The sequence below is a fragment of the Chionomys nivalis genome, chromosome 21 (genome assembly GCF_950005125.1).
Source record: "Chionomys nivalis chromosome 21, mChiNiv1.1, whole genome shotgun sequence".
In the NCBI taxonomy this organism is placed as follows: Eukaryota; Metazoa; Chordata; class Mammalia; order Rodentia; family Cricetidae; genus Chionomys; species Chionomys nivalis.
In genome coordinates this window covers 41,280,574-41,302,680 of record NC_080106.1, presented here as the reverse complement: position 1 = coordinate 41,302,680, position 22,107 = coordinate 41,280,574, and the positions used below count along the sequence as shown (strand labels likewise).

The window sequence follows — 22,107 nt, the reverse complement described above, 5'->3', positions numbered from 1 at the left end:
CACTTTCCTTTCCGTTCTCCTTCCGTTTTTAAAATCTTACTGTGCGGGGGCGTGGCGCATCTGTCACACAGGTGGCGATGGGGGAATGTTGAAGTCAATTCTCATGTGGGACCCAGGGACCCTGGTGGTCAGGCCTTGTGGCGAGAACCTGTGCTCACTGAGCCATCTCACTGACCCCTTCCTGTGGACTCTGAAGGCGCAACATAGCCCTCTGAGCCCTCTGACACTTAAGGAAAGAGGATGGTCCTCTGGGTCTTGGGCCCATGACTGGCTAGCCCAAAGCCTCAGCCCAATACCCCTCTGGGAAGCAGTGGTGTCCATTTGGGGCCAGAGCCCAGGTCATGGGTCACCGATGCTGCCTATCCTTAGGAGCGCCACTGGGGAAGCGTGGCACAACATCATGCTCTCGTGCCTCAGTGGGAAGCCGTGCGACAAGAACTCCGGGATCACCACGGCCGAATGTGGCAACGAATTTGCATACTTCTACTTCGTCTCTTTCATCTTCCTTTGCTCATTCCTGGTGAGTTTGCACACATGGGGCCATGTCCTTACCCTGCCGAGTCTGTGCACACACGGAGGGCCATGTCCTTACCCCTGGCACTGATCTGGGCAAATGAATCTCTGTAGACTGTGTCTGGGGTGGAGGGCTTGCTCCCTCCCTGCTACTGACAAATTGTCTCCCACATAGTGACATCTGGATGGGTGGCTGTGGGTCTGTGCACTGTAGGATGTTAAGGAACACCCTGACTCCCCTACTTTGAGTCAGTAGCAGACACTCCCTCCTGCAGAGGCCCAGGGCCTCCCCAGTTGGAACTGGACCCCAATGAAAACCTGAATTTATCTCTGGTGGGTGGATATGGACTGCAGCAGGCCCTAACTTTGGCCCGGGCTCACACAGCACCCCCTTCCTCCAACTGTACGTCTCTCTCAGGCTTCGCTTCTATGTATGTCTACCCATCTCTCTCCCCTTTGCCGCTGGCTTCCGCTCTCATTGGCCTCGGAATGGGTGTCTTTTGTGTCTGTGCCATTTGTGTCTGCGCCCTTCCCCCATCTGGTCTGTTCCTCTTTCCCTTGGATCTCTGTGTCCCTTTCCCCTACCCCTATGGTCTCCTCTCTACTCCTATTGGCCCCCTTGGCCCCCAGATGCTGAATCTCTTTGTTGCTGTCATAATGGACAACTTCGAGTACCTCACGCGAGATTCCTCCATCCTGGGCCCCCACCACCTGGATGAGTACGTGCGTGTCTGGGCCGAGTATGACCCTGCTGCCTGGTAAGGAGGCATCGAATCTTCTGGCTGTGTTGTCCACCTCCTCCTCCTCAGCTCTCAGGTGTGGGACGCTGGGTCCTAGGGTTTAGCAGGAGCCTCACGAGTGAGTCCAGGGTGGGAATCCTGACTTTCACACAACCTCAGGTTGAGCGCATGCCACCCCTTGTCCAAGCTCCAGCCTTTCTAGATGAAGATGGTCAACCATGGGGATTTCCAAGGTTCCCTGGCCCCCACAACTCTACTGGTGTCTTATGGTGACCTATTAAGAACCTCTGGCTTCCATTCACCTGGGAGTGCAGAGGCAGCCTTGGCACATGCACCCGAGTCAGAGTCAGCGTGGCAGAATTCAGCCCAGAAATTTAGAGCAAGCCGGATATTGTAGCACATGTAAGTGATCCCCACTCTCAAAAGGCTGAAGCAGGAGTGCAGGGCCAGCCTGGGCTACAAGTGACCTTGTTTCAAAAACAACCAAAATCGGGCTGGAGAGATGGCTCAGAAGCTAAGAGCACTGCCTGCTCTTCCAGAGGTCCTGAGTCCAATTCCCAGAAACGACATGGTGACTCACAACCCTCTGTAATGAGATCTAGTGCCCTCCTCTGTCATGCAAGCAGAACACTGTATACATAATAAGTAAATAAATCTTTAAAATAATCAAAATAAACCAGGCATGGTGGCACACACCTATAATTCCAGCAAACAGGAGGCAGAGGCAGGTAAGTCTCAAAGCCTACAGAGATAGTTTAAGGACAGCCTGTTACACAGAGATACCCTGTTTAAAAAACCAAAAATAAGCAAAACCCAAACAGTAATACTAAAGCTTCCAAAAGAGCCAGGCATGGTGGTGCACACCTATATTTTTAGCTTTTAGGACACTGAGGCAGGAGAATCAGAGTTCAAGGTCCATTACCCCATTCCAAGTCAAATTTTAGTGCTAGCAAGACGGCTCAATGTGTAAAGGTGCCTACTGTCTAGACTGACTGAGTTCAATCCCCAGGGCCCACCCACATGATGAGAAGCAACTCCCACAAGTTATTCACACGCACACACACTCACACAAGTTATTCACACACTCTCAGAAGTTGTTCACACACACACACTCACATAAGTTGTTCACACACACACTCACACAAGTTGTTCACACACACACTCACACAAGTTGTTCACCACACACTCTCACAAGTTGTTCACACACACACACTCCCACAAGTTGTTCACACACACTCCCACAAGTTGTTCACACACACTCACACAAGTTGTTCACACACACACTCACACAAGTTGTTCACCACACACTCTCACAAGTTGTTCACACACACACTCACACAAGTTGTTCACACACGCGCGCGCACACAGGGCTGGAGACATGGCTCAGTGGTGAAGACCGTGTGCTGCCTTTGCAGAGGACCCTGGTTCCGCTCTCAGCCTACTCTATACAGTGAGCTTCAGGACAGCCAAGGTCACGTACATGGTGAGACCCTGCGCCCCCAATTAAACAAAAACCATCCGCAAAGAAAATGACAAAAAAAGCCAGAAAATGAATAAATAGGACTTTTGTTTGCTTGTTTGGTTGGTTGGTTTGGTTCTGTGGTTTTTTCAAGACAAAGTTTTTCTGTGTAGCTTTAGAGTCTGTCCTGGAACTCAGAACTCACTCTGTAGACCAGGCTGGCCTCGAATTCACAGACCTATCTGCCTCTGCCTCCCGAGTACTGGAATTAAAGGTGTGCAAAACCACCGCTCGGCTAAATGAAAGACTTTTTAAATATAAAAATTTGAAAATAGGGCTGAAGAGATGACTCAGTGGTCAAGAGCACTAGCTGCCCTTGCAGGGGACTCAGGTTCAGTTCCTGGATCTCACATGGTGGCTCACAACTGTCTGTAACTCCAGCTCCAGGAGATTTTATGCCCTCTTCTGGCCTCTGTGAGCACCCACAAATAAGTATATAAGTAAATATAAATACATTTTACTAGAATAAAAACTGTCAAGGTCTAAGGAGGCTGAATGGTAGACTCTTGCCCTCAGTTCCATCTCCTGCACCTTGAAAAATAAATAAAAACTTAAAAGTAGATCACACAGGAAAGGGGAGGGTGCGTTCTGTTGATGATAACAAGGTTGAGTTTCCCTACCTCACAGAGACCACCACACACACACCACACACCCTCTTCTGGTGAACGGGAGGTCACAGAGCATCTTTGACTCCTTGGAGTGTACTGAGGCACCTCAGGTTCTAGTTCCTTCTGGGCCCAGGGCTGAAGGAGCATCACTGGGGGACTCTTAGTGCTGTGTGCTCTGTTTCGTCTGGCCTCGGCCCTAGATGATAGGCCCCTAAGAAAATATGCAGAGATCTGTCTGTCTCTCCCATGGCTGCAGCCTCAGACAAGCCCTCCTTGAGTCTGCTAGGCTAGGGCAAGACATGTGGCGGGGCTGGTGTGGGGCCCCTTTTCAACTCTTCCTTTTTGATTTTAGGTCGCTGCACTGGGATGCTGTCCCCTTTGCTAGGCCACACACCCACCCACACCAGGGTAGCCCATGTAGATGGCAAAGGAAACAGGCAGAGGACCCCCGGGTGGAGAGGCCTCAGCCTAGCACACCCAATCAGAGTCTCTCCCGAGGGCGGGGGTGCACACGTGTCTCTAAATGCATCAGACTGTTTACTTGTCCCAGGTTCCCCACTCCTTCAAGTCAGGAGGCCTGAGCCTCATCACCCTGGTCCCACTGTGTGCTTGGGGAACCTTTTTCATGGTGACCAAGCCTGGACCCCACTAACCCTCTCTTCTCCTTTCAGCGGCCGCATTCACTATAAGGACATGTACAGTTTATTGCGAGTAATATCGCCCCCTCTCGGCTTAGGCAAGAAATGTCCTCATAGGGTTGCTTGCAAGGTTTGATTTCCACTAAAACCTGCTAGCATCGATTGAATGAGTGTGGCTTGGGGTCTTCCATATATATATTTCATATATATATATATTTCTCAAAAACAGAGCCATCTCTCTCTCTTGCATTACACTAGCAAACTCTTAGCCTCCAGAATGCGGCCATGCAGACTCCACGAAGCATGGGACATTACCTCTGTTCCCTCCGAACATCTGTGCTTGCTCTTAGCTGAAGCTGCCCATCCCGTGGTCTCAATGACACCCCCAAATCAGACGCATCCCTTGGGGGAGTTGTAATTTTGCATTTCCCTACCCCCACTCTCTCCTCCACCACTCCCTGCCTCCTGAAGCCTCCAGCCCCCCTTCCCACTCCCACGCCCTGTCCTAGCTCCTCTTCCTCACCCAGGCCCCCTCAGAGACCAGCCTCAGCCAAGCCAGAATACTCGGCCCCTCGAACAGTAAAGCCCTCCAGCTCCACACCACCTGAGCCACAGCCTGGAGCCCAAGTGGAATCTGACTGTTTCTCTTTTCTCTCTCTCTCTCTGCCTGCTTGTAAGCAGTGGAATAATCATTTTTAATTACCTTTTCTTCCATTTTTTCTCCTCTTTTCCATTTATTTGAAACATCTATTTTATCGTTCTCTGCCTCTTTCTCTATTTTTTCGGCTCGTGTGGTTTTTTGTTTTTTGGTTTTTTTCTTTTTTTCTTTTTCTGTTTCTTCTCCGCCTCTCCCCCCACCCTTTTGGTTCTCTGCCCCACCCACCCCCTCCTGTTTTTGTTTTTGGTGCTGCCAGGGGTCGCATGCCTTACCCGGACATGTATCAGATGCTGAGACACATGTCCCCACCCCTGGGTCTGGGGAAGAAGTGCCCGGCCAGAGTGGCTTACAAGGTAGTCTATCTTTACCAACACCGATGTCCCAGAGCTGGGGACTTTTCAGTGGTGACCGCAACACCCAGCGAGTCTTCTGCCGACACCCTCTTCTTTTTTCTTTTTTTCTTTTCTCGAGTAACTGAGTCGTGAGCATCCTTTGACTCTCGGCAGCGCACTGTGTCCTTTCTGATGAGTGTCTAAGTGTTCTGAGACTCCATTATGGCCAACAAGCCACGGGGAGGGGGAGGGAGTGCTCCAGTCCCCTAGCACCCATGTGACCCCCACCCCCACCCCGGGGAGCCAAATTGTACATCTCTGCCCTTTCAGAAACGCATGCCCCAGACCCAAGCCAGACAGTTCTGTGCCTTGAGCCCTTAAACCCTGGCCTCCCCACACACATCTGAAGCTGACCTCTGACTTAGGGCCCGGGAGATTTGACACCTCCCACAGCTGAGTCCCCCCATCCTCCCTTTGCCCTGGAGATGTCTCCCCAGCGCCTGAACCATGCCACCTCTACCCGAGATGCCCCAACATGCCTCTCCACTCCATTGTTTCAGAGCAAGCAGGAGGGCTGCCGCTGCCCCCACCCCGAACGTGGTGCACCAGTCAGGCCTTGCACGCTGCCTTGGAGGGGTCTGGGGGTGGGTGGGGGTGTATGCCAGCCGAGGGAGCGAGGAGACCGCTGCCCCTCTAAACTTCTGTCCTGGAATCTCCCCCGGCCCTGGAGGACATCTGCTCCCTCAGTTCATCCTCAAGGTGGCCAGGGATGACCTTCAAACCCCATGCCCCAGAAGTGACTCCGTAGCCCAGCCTTCCCATCCACCTTGCCGCCTCACCTTCCAGTGCTCCTCCGAGCCTGGTGTGGCTGCTTCCCTAGCCTTCTCAGGTCTAAGCCTCTTCCCACAAGTGTCCTTTTGTCCCTCCCCAACCTGATGTCTGGATAAAGCCACCATGGCTCCCTAAGGCAACTTTGTGTACATTTAAAATAGCACATTTTCCACAGAGCACTGTCTGCTGGAAAATTCTGTTATAGAGGAGACCCTTACCCACTGCGCAAGCAAAAGCTGTGTCATGTTTAACACAGTACTATGCACACCCGCCCAGCGGCCACGGTGCCCTTGGCTACATTATCTACTGCCTCCTCCCTGCCCCACCCCAGCACCCCACTTCCGACCCTATTCTTGGTTTACTGTCTCTGTGAGTCCCCTGGTGAAACCCAGATTGGTACCTCAGAGCCCAACATCCCCCTGCCCAAGCCACCGAGCAGGCAGAACCCTTGCCTGGGACACAGAATTCCTTCCCTGGGCCTCAGGAATGTCCTTGCCCCTCTCCCTGCTACTGCACAGACAGCCATGATCTGGCAAGCCCGACAGTCACTTCCCACGGAGCTATGAATGAGTCTCGAGATTCCGTCTGCATGTGCCCGTCTGTGCCGCTCTGTGTGGGCCTCGCTGCATGTCCACAGGGGCCTGCGTGGGGAGGGGCCTGCCGCTTCTGAGGATGGAATGCTGCGGCTGGGTGCCCATCATCTGCCCACTGTGGGCTGAGCAGGGGGTGGGGGCGGGGAGCGGCGGCTATGGCCGTGGACCCCACCGCGAGGCTGCTGCACGCACACGCTGCTGACATCTGCCTTCTGCTCTTTCTCTTTGGGTGGACATAAGAGGGAGCCTTTGAGAAGAACTCTGGGGCAGGGCAAGAATATGAACCCCTAGGCCTCAGGTCCCAAAGGTGGGATTTAAAACAGAAAAAAAAAACCCAGCTTGGGCTAGAAGTGGTGGCAGGCCCTGGCATCCAGCTGCTCAGGAAGCCAAGGCAGGAGGATTGCCATAAGTTCCAAGGACAGCCTGTGCTATTAGCAAGATCCTGTCTTCAAAAACAGAAAGGGGGTAAAAGAGAGGGGTGGGGTGGAGTCCGCAGTGTGGAAAGCCCTGGAGAGGAGTGGAATATGAGAAATTCTGCACTGGCTTAGGTGACCACAGGGAGAGTGGCCCCAGCTTCAGAGTTCTTCCTGGGTCTCCCTGGGTTGGGGGAATTTGGCTTGCAAGATGCCGGTAGGGCCCAAGAATGACTGCCCTCACCTGGGGTTTTCTGTAGAGACTCCTGCGGATGGATCTTCCTGTAGCAGACGACAACACAGTGCACTTCAACTCCACCCTCATGGCTCTGATCCGAACAGCCCTGGATATCAAGATTGCCAAGGGTAAGGCAAGCTGTAGACTTGGGGGAGGAGTGGGGTGGGCTTGGACTGAAAGCAGAACTGTCTGAGGGATCCCTGTCCTTGTCCTCATTCTTGCATTTGTGTAAGCATTTACCCTCCAGCCAAAGTGATGCAGCACCTTACAGAGGAGAGCCCTGCAGCCCGCCCTGTCTTTGAAATAGGTAGCGCAAAGAGTTGTGTGTTCTCATAGGGAAAAGAAGCCCTGGGCTGAGACCAGCCTGCGCCCCAAAGCCCCGAGAGGTAGGAATGAGTGAATCAGGGAGTAGGACCCACATGGGGTCCCGCTGAGCTGACTTGGCCTTTGAGTAGGGAGACACCCTCAGGATCCAGAGAGAAGAGGTAGGATCTGAACCAGATCAGAAGGGTATCGAATCTGTGGAGACAGACCAGTGGGAAGAGGTAGGTTGAGGGCCTGCATTAATCTGACCTTAGTTACTGTCCTGAACTAGCTAGGGCCCTGGTCTTTATAAAGAGGCAGGCTGGCCACATGGCCAGCACTTGCCGCCAAACCCGATTAACCTGAATTCAGTTGCTAAGAATTGTTTTCTCCCTTTTATATGTGCGCTATGGCATCCTGCTCCCCACCTCCCCAACCCTCCACCCCACCCCACCCCACACACATACACACACTTACACTTGAATAAAAGTAATTTTAAGAAATCTCCGAGCCGGGCAGTGGTGGCTCACGCCTTTAATCCCAGCACTCGGGAGGCAGAGGCAGGCAGATCTCTGTGAGTTCGAGACCAGCCTGGTCTACAAGAGCTAGTTCCAGGACAGGCTCCAGAGCTACAGAGAAACCCTGTCTCAAAAAAAAAAAAAAAAAAATTAAAAAACTCCAAGAGTTCTGATGGCTCTCAAGAGAAAGATACCCCATCATTAGAGTTCTCAGCCCAGAGAGCCCAGGTAGCTCCCCTCCTTTGAAACAGAATTTTGTTCCTTTGCAGAAGAGAGTGGAAAGAGAGAAGAGGAGGAGACAGTTTGAGCAGCTGAGGAGAGTTAGAGTCCTCAGGCTCCATCCTCGTTCTCCCACAACCTCCATCCTTTTATTTCTTATTTTCTGGCATCTATCCCTTTATTTTTTAATTTTTTATTTTTTTAATTAATTAACTTATTTATTTTGATTTTTTGAGACAATCTCTCTATGTAGACTGAGCCATCCTGGAACTCACTCTGTAGACCAGGCTGGCCCAGAACTTAAAGCGATTCCCCTGCCTCTGCCTCCCGAGCGCTGTGAGTGGTGTTGGGCTCCCTATCTTTTTAAATATTGACAGGATTTCCAGTACCCCCTTGGTCCCTTCTAAAGTAGCAGTGTCACCATTGATTCTGTGGGAGGCTCTAATCTGCAGCAGAGCAGGCTGCCGAGGCCTCATCTCAGCTCTGTTGCTGGTACTTTTATTTTAGTGCTGATAAACAATTTTAGGGATGCAAACCGGTGGTCGCAGCACATTCCTTTAATCCCTGCAGGTGCATCTCTGAGTCCAAGGCCAGCCTGGTCTACGAGTGAGTTCCAGGACAGCCAGGGCTACATAGAAACAGTATAGGCTGTGCACCACATGTGTGCCTGATGTCCAAGGAGGCCAAAAGAGAAAGTCATATGCCCAGGAACTGGAGTTACAGGCGGTTGTGAAGTGCCCAATATAGATGCTGGGACCCAAAAGTGGGTCCTTTGCAGGAGAAGGAGGTGTTATGTGATATTTTGATTGCATTCTGGCACTTCCAAGACTGTCAAAACTTTGCTTTGAATCAGAGGGTGGAGCTAAACTACTGACTGACTAAAATTAACCATAGAGGTTTTGGAGGATTGGAGGACTGAGGACAGATAGAGAGACAGGAAGTAGTAGAGTGGGTCTTAGAGAAGGATGGAGAGAAAGGAGGTGACTGGTAACTTCTCTAATCATTCAGGTGCTTACCACATATCTGATTCCTGAGTTTTTACTGGTAAAGAATAATCAGATAAACGCATCTGGCAGCCAACATGGGCGCCATTTGTAGGCAGACTTTTCTGTTCCTCCTACCAGCACCCAAATCACAACACAGAGACTTATTACTAATTACGGTAGCTTAGGCATGTTTCTAACTAGCTCATAACTTAAATTAACCCATTTTTATTAATTTACGTGTGACCACGTGGCTCGCATGCCTCCAGTAAGTGTGCATTGGCCACTGAGCCGTCTCTCCAGCTCTCTCCCGTTTCATTTCTTCTTGAAATTTTCAATCTTTTATACTAGCTAGTAAAATTTTCTCATTTTCATTGTTTTTTGTTTGTTTTGTTTTGTTTTTCGAGACAGGGTTTCTCTGTGTAGCCTTGGCTGTCCTGGAACTCACTATGTAGACCAGGCTAGTCTTGAGCTCACAAAGATCTGCCTGCCTCTGCCTCCTAAGTGCTGGGATTTCTTTTCTTTTTCTCTTTCTTTCTTATTTTTATTTTCAGGCTTTTGCTCTGCAGTCCTAGCTGGCCTGGAGCTGCTACTGTAGACCAGACTAGCTTAAACTCAGAAGTCCGAGTACCTCTGCTTCCTGCGTGCTAGCATTAAAAACCTGGCCACCATGCCCAGCTGGATTTATTTTGAAGCAGGCTTTTGTTGTTTGGTTGGCTAGATGGTTGGTTGTGACTGGGTCTCTATGTAGCTCTGGCTATCTGTATCACTATGTCTGTGAGGCCACAGGCTGGACACAACTAACAGAGATCCACCTGCCCCAGCCTCTGAGCGCTAGGATTAAAGGCATGCCACCATGTCCTGCTGAGAGTAGTGTCTTTTAGTCTCTAAGGTTAGCTTCCCACTCTCTCTTAAGTTTATCCTGCATGCTGACCGGAATATGAAGGGAAGGCCCTGGGCGATCACCTCTGAGGCATTTTACAACCAACACTGTAAGATTCCTGCCAAGTCAGGGGTGCACTTGTGTCTTTGGGCTCTCCCATGAGGCCAGTGCACATTGTGGGAAGCTCCTCCACACTGCCACCCTGCAGGATTTGGGGAAACTGATGGTCCTTCTGTGTTGTATTGGCACAGTTAGGCTCTTAGATGCAGTCTAAGAGGCCATGAGAAAAGAGGGTGGGGCTAGCAAAGGTTCTGAGCTTGTGGTGCGGATGCTCAGGAAGCTACATGGACCTTGGACACGGTGGTGCCACGAGAAGAGGGGGAGGAGCTGGCGAAGGATCTGACCTTGTGGTGCAGAAGCTTGGACACAGAGGGTGGTGGGCCTTGTTGCTGTGGACACAACCCAGCAGAAGGAACTTTGGGAGAGAAGGTGTTTATTTTGATTCAGTTTCAGAGGGATACAGTCCAGCAGGGAGACATGGCCGCAGGAGCAGGAGGCTGATCATACGCATCCACCTCAAGGGAGCTGGCGAGTACAGGAAGTGGGACTCACCCCAGCAGCCCCCCTTCTCTAGAGGGTCAACTGGGGGGGGGGTCCACAACCTCCCCAAACAGCACCACCAGCTGGTGACGAGGTGACGTGGGGGATGTTCATATCCAAAACCCGGCTATAAACCAGTGGGGGGAACGCACGCCTTTAATCCCAGCACTCGGGAGGCAGAGGCAGGTGGATCTCTGTGAGTTTGAGGCCAGCCTGGTCTACAGAGTGAGTTCCAGAACAGGCTCCAAAGCTACAGAGAAACACTGTCTTCAAAACAACAACAACAACAAAACATCGTGGCAGGGAAGATGGGAAGATGGCTCAGTGGATAAAAGCATTTGCTGTGCAAACTTGAGGACTTGAAAATCCCCACGTGTATGTGCACACACACGCATACACAAACATAAAAACAATAACAGCAAAACCTAGAGCATTATGGCTCTGTTGTAGCTCCTGTATTAGCAGGCAGAGACAGGCAGATCCTGAGAGTCAAAACCATGAGCTTTAGGCTCCAAGAGACCCTGTCTCAAGAGAGTAGATAGAGAGGAACTAGAGAAGGGCACCACAAGTCCTGCTGTGGCCTCTGCATGTAGGGGCCACACCTGTGCACACAGCACACCCACACCTGTGGACACAGCACACTCTACACCTGTGCACACAGCACACCCCACACCTGTGCACACAGAACACCCCACACCTGTGCACACAGCACACACCTGTGTACACACCACACACCTATGCACAGAGCACACACCCCATACCTGTGAACAGAGCACATTCCACACTTGTGCACAGAGCACACACATGTGCACAGAGCACACACATGTGCACAGAGCACACACATGTGCACACAGCACACCCCACACCTGTGCACACAACACATACCTGTGTACACACCACACACCTGTGCACAGAGCATGCACACCCACATCTTGTGTACAGAGCACACACCCCACACCTGTGCACAGAGCACACACCCCACATCTATGCACAGAGCACACACCCCACATCTATGCACAGAGCACATGAGCACACACCACACACACAAGGACTAAAGGCTAACAACCTGCTTTTGATCCCTGGGACCCGCATGGTGGAAAAAGAGAATGACTCCCACAAGTATCCTCTGACCTCCACAAGAACCCACACAGGCGCACACACGCAAATAAATGAATAGAATTAATTTGAGGTTCATCCTATATTAAATAAAACATACCATTTTTCTAAAAATAGTGGGGCTGGAGAGATGACTCTATGGGTAAGAGCATTGCTCTTCCAGAGGTCCTGAGTTCAATTCTCGGCAATCACATGAAGGCTCACAACCACCTGTAATGAGACCTGGTGCCCTCTTCTGGCCTGCAGAGACGCATGCAGGCAGAACATTGTATACATAATAAAATAAATCTGAAAAAAATTAGCACTTTAACACAGGCAGGCTACATGGCTCTATGCTCAGTATTCCACGAGGCCAAAGTTGAGCCAACCAAGCTGAACTCTTTTCTGAAGACTTCAGGGAGAATCCATTTCCAATTCTGTTCACACGTGAACATTGCTTGGTCCAACCACAGTGGAGCTGAGGGGTAAGATAGGAAGTCTGCTAGGATGTGGTAGCCTACCTGTGAGTTCTAGGCCATCCACGACTCCATAATAACTCTATTAAATTGCAAACACATGCAACCTTAATAGGCCTGGAGAGATGGCTCAACAGTTCAGAGCACCCAGGTTTGGTTCAAACCTCCTAACTCCAATTTCAGGAGATCTGACACCTTCTTCTGGCCACCACAGTCACCAGAAATGCACATGGTACACACATACAAGGAAGCAAATCATACACTCAAAAACAAATAAAATCTTTCTTAAAAATAACTTCCCCCCGAAAAAGCCAGGGGTGGTGAAGTATGTCGTTAGTCCCAGCATTGGGAGGCAGAGGCAGGTGGATTGTCAGTCTGAGGGCTTTCCACTCTGCATCTCAAGTTCTGGGTGAACTAGGGCCACACAGTGAGACCCTCTTAAAAATAAGATGTAAAGAGATAGCAGGTCCCTCAATGGGCCCTTTTTCCCCACCCCCTGTGTGGGCCAGGCTCCTCTGCCTCCCGAGCGCTGGGACTAAAGGCATACGCCACCACACCTGGCAACTTCTTATTTATTTAACATATATGGGTGTTCTGTCTGGGTGTCTGTCTATGCATCATGTGTGTACTTGGTGCCTGGAGAGACTGGAAGAGGTTGTCTGATTCCTTGGGTTCCTGGAGCTGGAGATACAGGTCGTTGTGGTCCTGGGAAGAAAACCTGGGTCTTTTGCAAAAGTAGTATGTGTTCTTAATCACAAACAGTCTCTCCAGTCTTTAGCTAGCTTGCTTTTCTTTGTTTGGTTGGTTTTATTTTTGTTTGTTTTTTTTTGTTGTTGTTGTTGTTTTGGATTTTTCGAGACAGAACTTTTCTGTATAACATCTCTGACTGTCCTGGAACTTGCTCTATAGACCAGACTGGCCTCGAACTCACAGAGATCCACCTGAATCTGCCTCCCAAGTGCTGGGATTAAAGGTGTGCATCACCACGCCTGGCTTTATTTTATTTTTCAAAAGAGTTTGTTTCTTTTTTATTTGGCTTATTTCGTTTATTTTATGTGAACGAGTCTTTTGCCTGGATGTACGGGTACTACCTGCAAGCAGAGGTCAGAAGAGGACATCAAATCCCCTGGGACTGGAGTTGTAGATGGTACCATGTAGGTGCAGGAACTGAACCTGGGTCCTCTGAAAGCAACGAGTGCTGTTAAGCACTGAGCAAACTCCTATACAGTCCAGGACCGCCTTCCCAGGGAGCCGGCCTGCCCACAGTAGGTGGGGCCTTCTTACATCAACCATCCAAACAACCCCACAGACACAGGCCAGGCCCATCTGATCTGACTGTCCCTCAGCTGATACTCTTCAGGCGACTCTAGCAAGGCTGAATCAGATTAACAGTTAAAGCTAAGTAGGACACTCCAGAAAAGGCATACCACTGAGTCACATCTCCAACCAAGCCTCCAGTGTCTGGGACTTCAGTTCTGCTCCAGGGGGCCTCACAGGTGGAGGTGTGGGGCCAGGCAGATGTGTCCGTCACGATGAAGGCTGTCACCGTAACAGCCCCAAGGTCTCTGTGGCTCAAACCAAATGGGTCATTTCTCTGCTGTCTACCTCCTGTTTGTGAACGGGAACTCTGCTGGTCAGAGTCCCTTAAAGCTAGGGCAGAGGAAGCTACTGCCACAGCGCACAGTGACCCCAGCACTGCAGAGGCTGGGGCAGCCTGGCTGTTTAGTAAGATCCTGCCTCAAAACACCAAAGAAAGGACTGACTTGAAAAAGACTCTCTGACCCTACTGTCACCTGCCTGGGGGTCACAAAGTAAAGGGATACATGGAGGACACCCATACTGCTAATGAATCCTCCAAGTGGCAGGTCACTGTGCTCATACCTGTCTTGAAGGGTCACAATCCTGCTCTCCTGATCTGGAGCTCCAGGGCCCCCATGGCTGGGATACGGGGCTAGAAACATGCTACAAGAAACATTTTGTGCAGCGGACTAGCAGGGAAAGGGCTAGTAGCCTCTGTCAGGTGTCAGGGTAGCCCAGGCTCCTGTCACAGATCACTGGCTTGCTTGTCTGTGTTCCGTTACTAAACATACCCCAAACTGGATATGGTTTACTCAGGAGGCAGAGGCAGGTGGATCTCTGAGCTTGAGGCCAACTTGGTTTACAGGAAAGCCCAGGGCTGCACATAGAAACCCTGTCTAGGGGGCTGGAGAGATGGCTCAGTGGTTAGGAGCATTGACTGTTCTTCTAGAGGTCCTGAGTTCAATTCCCAGCAACCACATGGTGGCTCACAACCATCTATAATGAGATCTGGTGCCCTTTTCTGGGCTGCAGATATACATGCAGGCAAGAACACTGTATACATAATAAATAAATAAATAAATAAATAAATAAATAAATAAATAAATAAATCTAAAAAAAAGTTCAGAAACCCTGTCTAGAAAGAAAAAAAAAGACCAAAAATAAAAGATTAGACTTAGTCATGCCCCTGCCTCTCACTAACATATTAAGCAGTCCCGTCTTTATTTTGGTATTAGAACCCAAGGCCTTGTACATGCTGGACAAGTATCTGATTTTTAGTTTGTATTTATTTATCTTGGATCCTGGGGATGGAACCCAGCTGTCTGTGTATGCAAACACTTTACCACCTGAGCCATATCCCCAGCCCTCCTTCTGATATAGAGTCTCATTAAATTATCCAGGCCAACTTTGAACTCATTTTGTGATTCATTCATTTTCCCTCCCTCCTCTTCGTCTTTTCCCTTTCTTCCCTCCTCCCGTGTGTGTGTGTATGTTTGTGTGTGTGTGTGGTATATGTGGTGTGTGTGGTATGTGGATGTGGTATATGTGGTGTATGGGTGTGGTATTTATGTGTGCAGTATGTACACATGAACATCCGGGAGTACTCACCCATTGGTGGGTGTGCCAGAGGAAGGATGTCAGGCCCCCTCCTTTGTTGCCTGCCCCCTTGCTCACGTTTTGTCCGTGGCTCTGGAAGTTCAAGCCCACAAGGCCACATCTGCTCACCAAATGGTCCTGGGCAGCATGGCCAGCCAGAAAAGTCTCGGGACTTCCACCCTCCAGTGCTGGTGTACAGCCGTGCACAGCTCTTCCCATGGCTCCTGGGAATCTGAACTGAGGTCCTTGTGCACACAGCATATTCTCCTGCCCACTGAGCCATCTCCCCAGCCCCAGGCCTGAACGTTCAGTCTGCCTGCCTCAGCCTCCCTCCTACCAGGATAGCAGGCTTAGAACAGCAGTTTTTATATTTTTGTGTAGTGGAAGCTGGCCTAGAATTTCCGGGCCTCTTGCTTTTTTCTAGCTCTGGGCGCTGGGTCTGCAGGCATGCACCTCCCACTCAGTTCTGTCTACTCAGATAACAGCACAGTAGGGCTGGTGTGTGGCTCAGCAGCAGAGCACGCTCTTAGCATGACTAAGTCCTGAGTTCAGTCCCCAGCCCCACATACCCACAAATCAGTAAGAAGATAAAATTTTTAAATCAGGCCAGGTGGTGGTGGCGCATGCCTTTAATCCCAACACTTAGGAGGCAGAAGCAGGTGGATCTCTGTGAGTTTGAGGCCAGCCTTGTCTACAGGAGCTAGTTCCAGGGTCCAAAGTTACAGAGAAATCGGGGTCTGGGGCACTGTCAAATGGCTCAGCAGGTGAAGGTGTTTGCTACCAAGCCTGTTGCCATGAATTGGATACCTGGAACCCATATGTAGAAGGAGAGAACCAGCTCCCCCAAGTTGTCCTCTGACTTGCACGTTCTCTCTTTCTCTCTCTCTCTCTCTCTCTCTCTCTCTCTCTCTCTCTCTCTCTCTCTCTCTCTCTCTCTCTCACACACACACACACACACACACATAAATAAATGCTATGGAAAGAGAAAGCTTACAGCAGGGAAGACTGGGGGCTGGGAGACAGCTCAGTCAGTAAAGTTTGCTGTACAGTGAGGAGCCCTTCAGTCGCAGGGAACCTGTGCAGAGCGGCAAACAGTAGTTGAGCACAGCGTAGGTGGAGACAGCTGAATCCTCGGGGCCCTCGCCTAGTAGGTGAATCCCAGGCTGGTGAGAAATCCAGTTTCAAAAAACGAGACATGGCTCCTGAGGAATGACAGCCAAGGCTCACCTCTGACCTCCACATGCATGCACACAAGTAATGTTGGTTTTTTTTTTGTTTGGTTTTTCGAGACAGGGTTTCTCTGTGGTTTTGGAGCCTGTCCTGGAACTAGCTCTTGTAGACCAGGCTGGTCTCGAACTGCCTCTGCCTCCCAAGTGCTAGGATTAAAGGCGTGCGCCACCACCGCCTGGCACACGTAATGTTTATGTCTCCAACCTGGCTGATACACTTTCCTGGTCCCAACTATCGGCTGCCTCATTCACAGAACAAGGCTGTCTGTCATTCCAGACGTTTTTGGTGTGGTTCAGTGGTGTAGCTCTTACCTAGTATATGCAAGATCCTGGATTCCATCCCCGGCACCCAGAGTAGCCTCCAAAATTCTGATGCCAACCAGTTTGTGGACTTGAACTTCAGCACTGTGGCAGTAATGGCCTGGAGGTGCTGTCCCAACGTGGCACGCACATACACTGCTTGGGTCAGCAAACAGTAGGTAGGGCAAGTGCTATAACTCATCCTGATGGTTTTCACCAGCGGGGACACTGAGGCAGTGGGAGGTAGCCAACCCTAGGAACACAGTTGGTAAGTGGAAGCCAGGATGAAATTCTGGCCCTTCCGGTGCCTCTAGGCCAGACCTGTGGGTCCTGGCAGTGGCCCCGCACTGGCCCCAGAACCCAGCTCTGCGATGCTCAACCTCCTACTCCCCATATTGTAGGCGGAGCCGACAAGCAGCAAATGGATGCAGAGCTCCGAAAGGAGATGATGGCCATCTGGCCCAACCTGTCCCAGAAGACCCTGGATCTGCTGGTCACTCCTCACAAGTGTAAGCGAAAGCCCAGGGAGGGGCAGGGTCGGATCAGGGAGGGGCCCGGCCTATGTGAGAGCTTGCCTGTCCTCCACAGCCACGGACCTGACGGTGGGCAAGATCTACGCGGCCATGATGATCATGGAGTACTACCGGCAGAGCAAGGCCAAGAAACTTCAGGCCATGCGAGAGGAGCAGGTACTTCCATTGCTGGGGGAGCCGGGGGTGGGGTGCCAGGTCTGGTGGTCTTCGTGGGAACCAGTCACGACAAGGAGTGTGCTGAGGGTGGGCCATTTCACGAACACCTAACCAACAAACTTTCAGCCACCAACAGGTACTCAGTATCTGTTGTGCAGGTCACTGTTTAAGACTCTGGCACGGACGTCTGCCCTGACGTAGTTGAAAATACTAAATGACTGTTTCCATAGTGTCAGATAGTGCCACAGGGGGGAAACAGAACCAACCAAAGAACATCTGGTGCTAGAACAGGGGTGTGTGGGGTGAAATAAGCCGTCAAGGACACCCGCCCGGGAGACGTGCTCAGGTGAAGAGCAAAGAGCCTGGAGACGCGGCTCAGCAGTTAAGAGCCAAGGGCGAGTGCTCTTGCAGAGAGCCTGTGTTTAGTTCCTACCACCCACGGGGTGTCTCACAACTGCCTGGAATGCCCTCTTCTGGCCTCTGTGATCACCTGATCATGTGCGGCAAACAAACACACACGTACAGGCCTACACACATGCACATAAAATGGTAAGATTTTTAAAAGTGTCGGACACCAGGCGTGGTGGTGCACACCATTAATTCCAGCCCTAGGGAGGCAGAGGAAAGCAGATGGAAAGAAAGAAAAGAAGGAAGGGGTTTCTTTCCAGAGCGAGACATTTGCTGTGTGACAGAACTGTTCCAGGGGAGACCTGACACTCACCACAGATGGGGACCCACAACAGACAAAAGTTCAACTTGGACAACATGAGTTTTATTGGGGTTACTTAAGAATCAGAAATGAGGCCGGGCGGTGGTGGCGCACACCTTTAATCCCAGCACTCCGGAGGCAGAGGCAGGCGGATCTCTGTGAGTTTGAGGCCAACCTAGTCTACAGAGCTAGTTCCAGGACAGGCTCCAAAGCTACAGAGAAACCCAGTCTCAAAAAACGAACAAACAAAAAAGAATTAGAAATGACCAGGTGGTGGTGGCACACACCTTTAATTTAATATCTAGCACATGGGAGGCAGAGGCAGGCAAATTTCAGTGAGTTCGACGCTAGCCTGGTCTACAAAGCAAGTTCCAAGACACCCAGGACTGTTACACAGAGAAACCCTGTCTCAAAACAAAACAAAGTCAGAAATTACTCAAAGACAATGCATCACCAAAACTCACCCCAGCATGGGTGACAGCTCACAAAAGCTGGGAACCTGGAGCACATTCTGCAGATAGCTCAGATGATTGGAAATATTTTTTTCTTTTGAGACAGGATTTCTCTGTGTAGCCCTGGCTATCCTGGAACTGGATCTGTAGCCCAGGCTGGCCTCAAAAACTAACAGATCCGCCTGCCTCTGCCTCCCCAGTTCTGGGATTAAAGGCGTGCGCACCACGCCCGGCCGTCTCCCAGGTCTATGTGCAGCTTCGCTCCTGACATGACTGAGTTGTCCCCGCTGCTTACTCTGGCAGGGAGAGGCCGAGTGAATCTGGTCAGTCTCGGGGACTTCCTTAAGCTTTTTGAGCTGCTTGCCTCGTGTGTTAAAGAACAAGAGGGAATGTGTCACTCTTTGAGGAAAAGTGTTAAACCAGACTTTCTGCGTGCAAGCAGAGAGAACAGCCCGTACAAGGCCCTGAGGCTGGACCTTGCCTGATACTGAAGAGGTCAGGGTGACAGACAAAACAGAGCAGGGAAGAATGTGGGAAGAGATGAGGGCACTAGGAGTACAGGACTTAACCCTGGATACTACAGGGTGGGCTCTGGCAATTAGTCCAAATGGCATAGGAGCAGAAGAGGAACTGTCCACTGTGTGCTCGCTGGCACCCTCTGGTGGCTGTATATGGGAGAACATGCACAGAGGTTTCTGGACTGGTTGAAGGTGTGGGATGAGGAGGCTGAGCATGGTAAAGGAAGGGTTCGTGATAAATGGTTTAGTTCTGAAGGAGTCTGGGTGGAAGATACATATATGACTCGGCTGCATGGGTCTCCAGAATGAGCTTTATAGATGACAACATTGTGTCACAATGTCAAAAGTTGAACAGAGTCTCAAGAAATAGTTCAGAGGGTAAAGTTCCTGTCTTTGAAGACCTGAGTTCCATTCTCAGTGGCATGTGCATGCACAAAAAGATAGATAATTTATTTGTTTATACATAATACACAAGATAAATAAATTTAAGTAATAGATAAAAAAAATAACTAGAGCACTAGGAAGACAGAGGCAGGCAGAGTTCCAGGTCTACAAATGGAAAGATCCACCCTTAAAAAAAAATAAAGAAGGGGGCTAGAGAGATGGCTCAGTGGTTAAGAACACTGACTGTTCTTCCAGAGGACCCGAGTTCAATTCCCAGCACCCACATGGTAGCTAATAACTGTCTGCAACTCCAAGATCTGACATCTTCACACCGACATACATGCAGGCAAAACAACAATGTACACAAAATGAGAATAAATAAATTATTTTGAAAGAAAGAAAGAAAGAAAGAAAGAAAGAAAGAAAGAAAGAAAGAAAGAAGAAACGGGTAGCCTTACAGGTAGAGCAAACCTGCCTGTGTGGGAGTGGGTGTCAAGGGTGAGGGAGTGGCTTGGTGGAAGACACAAGGCCCTGGATTTGACCCCCAGCATCATAGGGCCAGCCCCAGCTTCCTGTCAGTGCTGGCTCTGTCAACCCTCCCTGCACATGCTCACTACCTTCTCGCCTTCCCAGAACCGGACACCACTCATGTTCCAGCGCATGGAACCTCCATCACCAACACAGGAGGGAGGGCCCAGCCAGAACGCCCTTCCATCCACTCAGCTGGACCCAGGAGGAGGCCTGTGAGTAGCCAGCTGGGCAGTTATCAGTGGGTATGAGGCCCCAGCTTCCTGAATCCCAGAGCACATATGTCCTTCTTGGCCTCTGTCCCTGTGCAGGATGGCTCAGGAAAGCAGTATGAAGGAGAGCCCGTCCTGGGTGACCCAGCGAGCCCAAGAGATGTTCCAGAAGACTGGCACATGGAGCCCAGAGCGAGGGCCACCCAGCGACTTGCCTAACAGCCAGCCCAACTCGCAGGTGCTGCTGCCCCCTCCCCCAGGCTGGGTGGTTCAGGCAGAAAGGGTCTCCCACACACATGGTCAGGCCCCAGACTCACCCAGCCCCACCCACCCTCTGCCTGACAGTCTGTGGAGATGCGAGAAATGGGTACGGATGGCTACTCAGACAGCGAACACTACCTCCCCATGGAAGGCCAGGCCAGGGCCACCTCCATGCCCCGCCTCCCAGCAGAGAACCAGGTGAGAGCTTGCAGGGTTCTGGGCCATGCCCACACACACTCTGAAGGACCCTGTACCTCTTCCTTAGAGACACTGGCTGAGGTGGGACCTCCCACAGCTCCCTGCAGGGGACCCTTACCCTTTCCTGGCTCCTTCAGTGCACCCAGCAGGTCTGGCCCTCCAACCACTCCCTACCAGAAGCCATCGAGAGACTGGGCACCCTTGTAGAACATAGCTGTCACTGCCCTATTGCGAACACAGGGAAGGGGTGAGTCCAGCTCTGCTGAGAGGTGGGAATCCCAGCTTCAGCAGCAGGTAGTGGTGTCTCAAGTACTCAGGAGGCTGAGAAGAGGAGGTTCAGGCCAGCTTAGGCTACAGACCTGGACCATATTTCAAAACAAACAACAGGGCTCACTTACATCCATAATCCCAGCATTTTGGAAGTGGAGATCAGGAGTTCAAGGCCAGACGACACTGCTATTTAGCTAGTTTGAGGCCAGCCTCAACTATGTGACAGCCTGTCTCAGAACAGAACTGAAGAACCCTGACTGCTATCCAGAGAGGTGGCTCATCGGGTGAGAGCATGCAGTGTTCCTGCAGAAGGGAGCACTGATCCCTAGCACCTCAACCAAATGGCGGCTCACAGCCCGTGACGGGAGCTCCAGGGAACTGACACCTTTCCTGGCCTACTCAGACCTCCATGCAGGCCCACAAATTCACACACATACACACAAATAATAAGCTAACTTTTAAAAAGAAAAGAGAATCCTACTTCTAAAGCTGGAGCTCGTTCATGGTGTACTTAGCATGAGCAGGGTCCCATCACAGAAAAAAAAAAGTCCTGCTACCCATGCAGTTCATACATACACACCTTACATGTGCACCTGTACATACATGCACCTGCGTGCTACCAGTGTAACAGGCATCTGTAGGCATCGCGCCTGTTCATGTGCAGGCACATGGCCTGCTGCCTTCAGGAACAGGGCACGTCTGAGGACTGAAGGCAGAGTCTGCGTGGGCCTGGGATGGCTGGGGCATATCTTCTGTCACGCGTCTGGGAGGGGCAGCGTGGCTGGGTGTGTACCTGGTACGTGTCTCAGTGTGGCTGCTTCACTTCGCTGTTTCGGCCCCTTGTAGGGAAGGCGAGATCCCCGTGGGGATAGAAGAAACTAAGGCATGCCTGGCTAATGCACAGTGAGGAGATGGGGACAAAGCCCAGGCTGGACAAGGAGAAGGGGCAGGAGGGGGCTGCAGGAGGGTGCCGGCATGTCTGGCTGGGGCAGCTTGCCCTGTGTTATGTAGCGTATTTGCTGCGTCTGGCTGAGTCATAATGGCCCAAGGGCCTGGCCTCTGGCTGCTGTGACCTTGGGGTGCATGTGGCTGCCCAGTCCCTTCTGTCAGGCCTGGCCTGCTGGCCCCAAAACAGAGATGAGCCAAGCTGGGTTGATGGCCACCTGGGAGCTTTGAGCTGAAGCTGGGGCGAGGTGGGGGAGGGGTGCTGTGCCGCAGTGCATCGCATGAAATGGGCCAGGAGCCTGTGGCCTTGCTGTCCCATCTGTCAGTCTCATGTCTCTGCCATCTGTCTTGTTTGTC

The 22,107-nt window shown here is 51.1% G+C and overlaps 1 protein-coding gene across 8 annotated transcripts in view; it reads left to right on the top strand.

The window, feature by feature from the left end:
- The window catches only part of Cacna1a (calcium voltage-gated channel subunit alpha1 A), a 289,933-nt gene that overhangs the window by 261,703 nt on the left and 6,123 nt on the right, over positions 1-22,107 (top strand). For 6 of the 8 annotated variants that reach the window (XM_057754012.1, XM_057754011.1, XM_057754008.1 and 3 more), the window contains exons 37-45: positions 370-520; positions 1,144-1,271; positions 4,052-4,148; positions 7,106-7,211; positions 16,986-17,093; positions 17,173-17,273; positions 19,970-20,079; positions 20,176-20,314; positions 20,422-20,535. In XM_057754012.1, coding sequence (XP_057609995.1) covers positions 370-520; positions 1,144-1,271; positions 4,052-4,148; positions 7,106-7,211; positions 16,986-17,093; positions 17,173-17,273; positions 19,970-20,079; positions 20,176-20,314; positions 20,422-20,535 — 1,054 coding nt within the window. Of the gene's footprint in view, positions 1-369; positions 521-1,143; positions 1,272-4,051; positions 4,149-4,932; positions 5,030-7,105; positions 7,212-16,985; positions 17,094-17,172; positions 17,274-19,969; positions 20,080-20,175; positions 20,315-20,421; positions 20,536-22,107 lie in introns of all 8 variants that reach the window. The other 2 variants (XM_057754010.1, XM_057754005.1) reach the window with 1 other exon arrangement.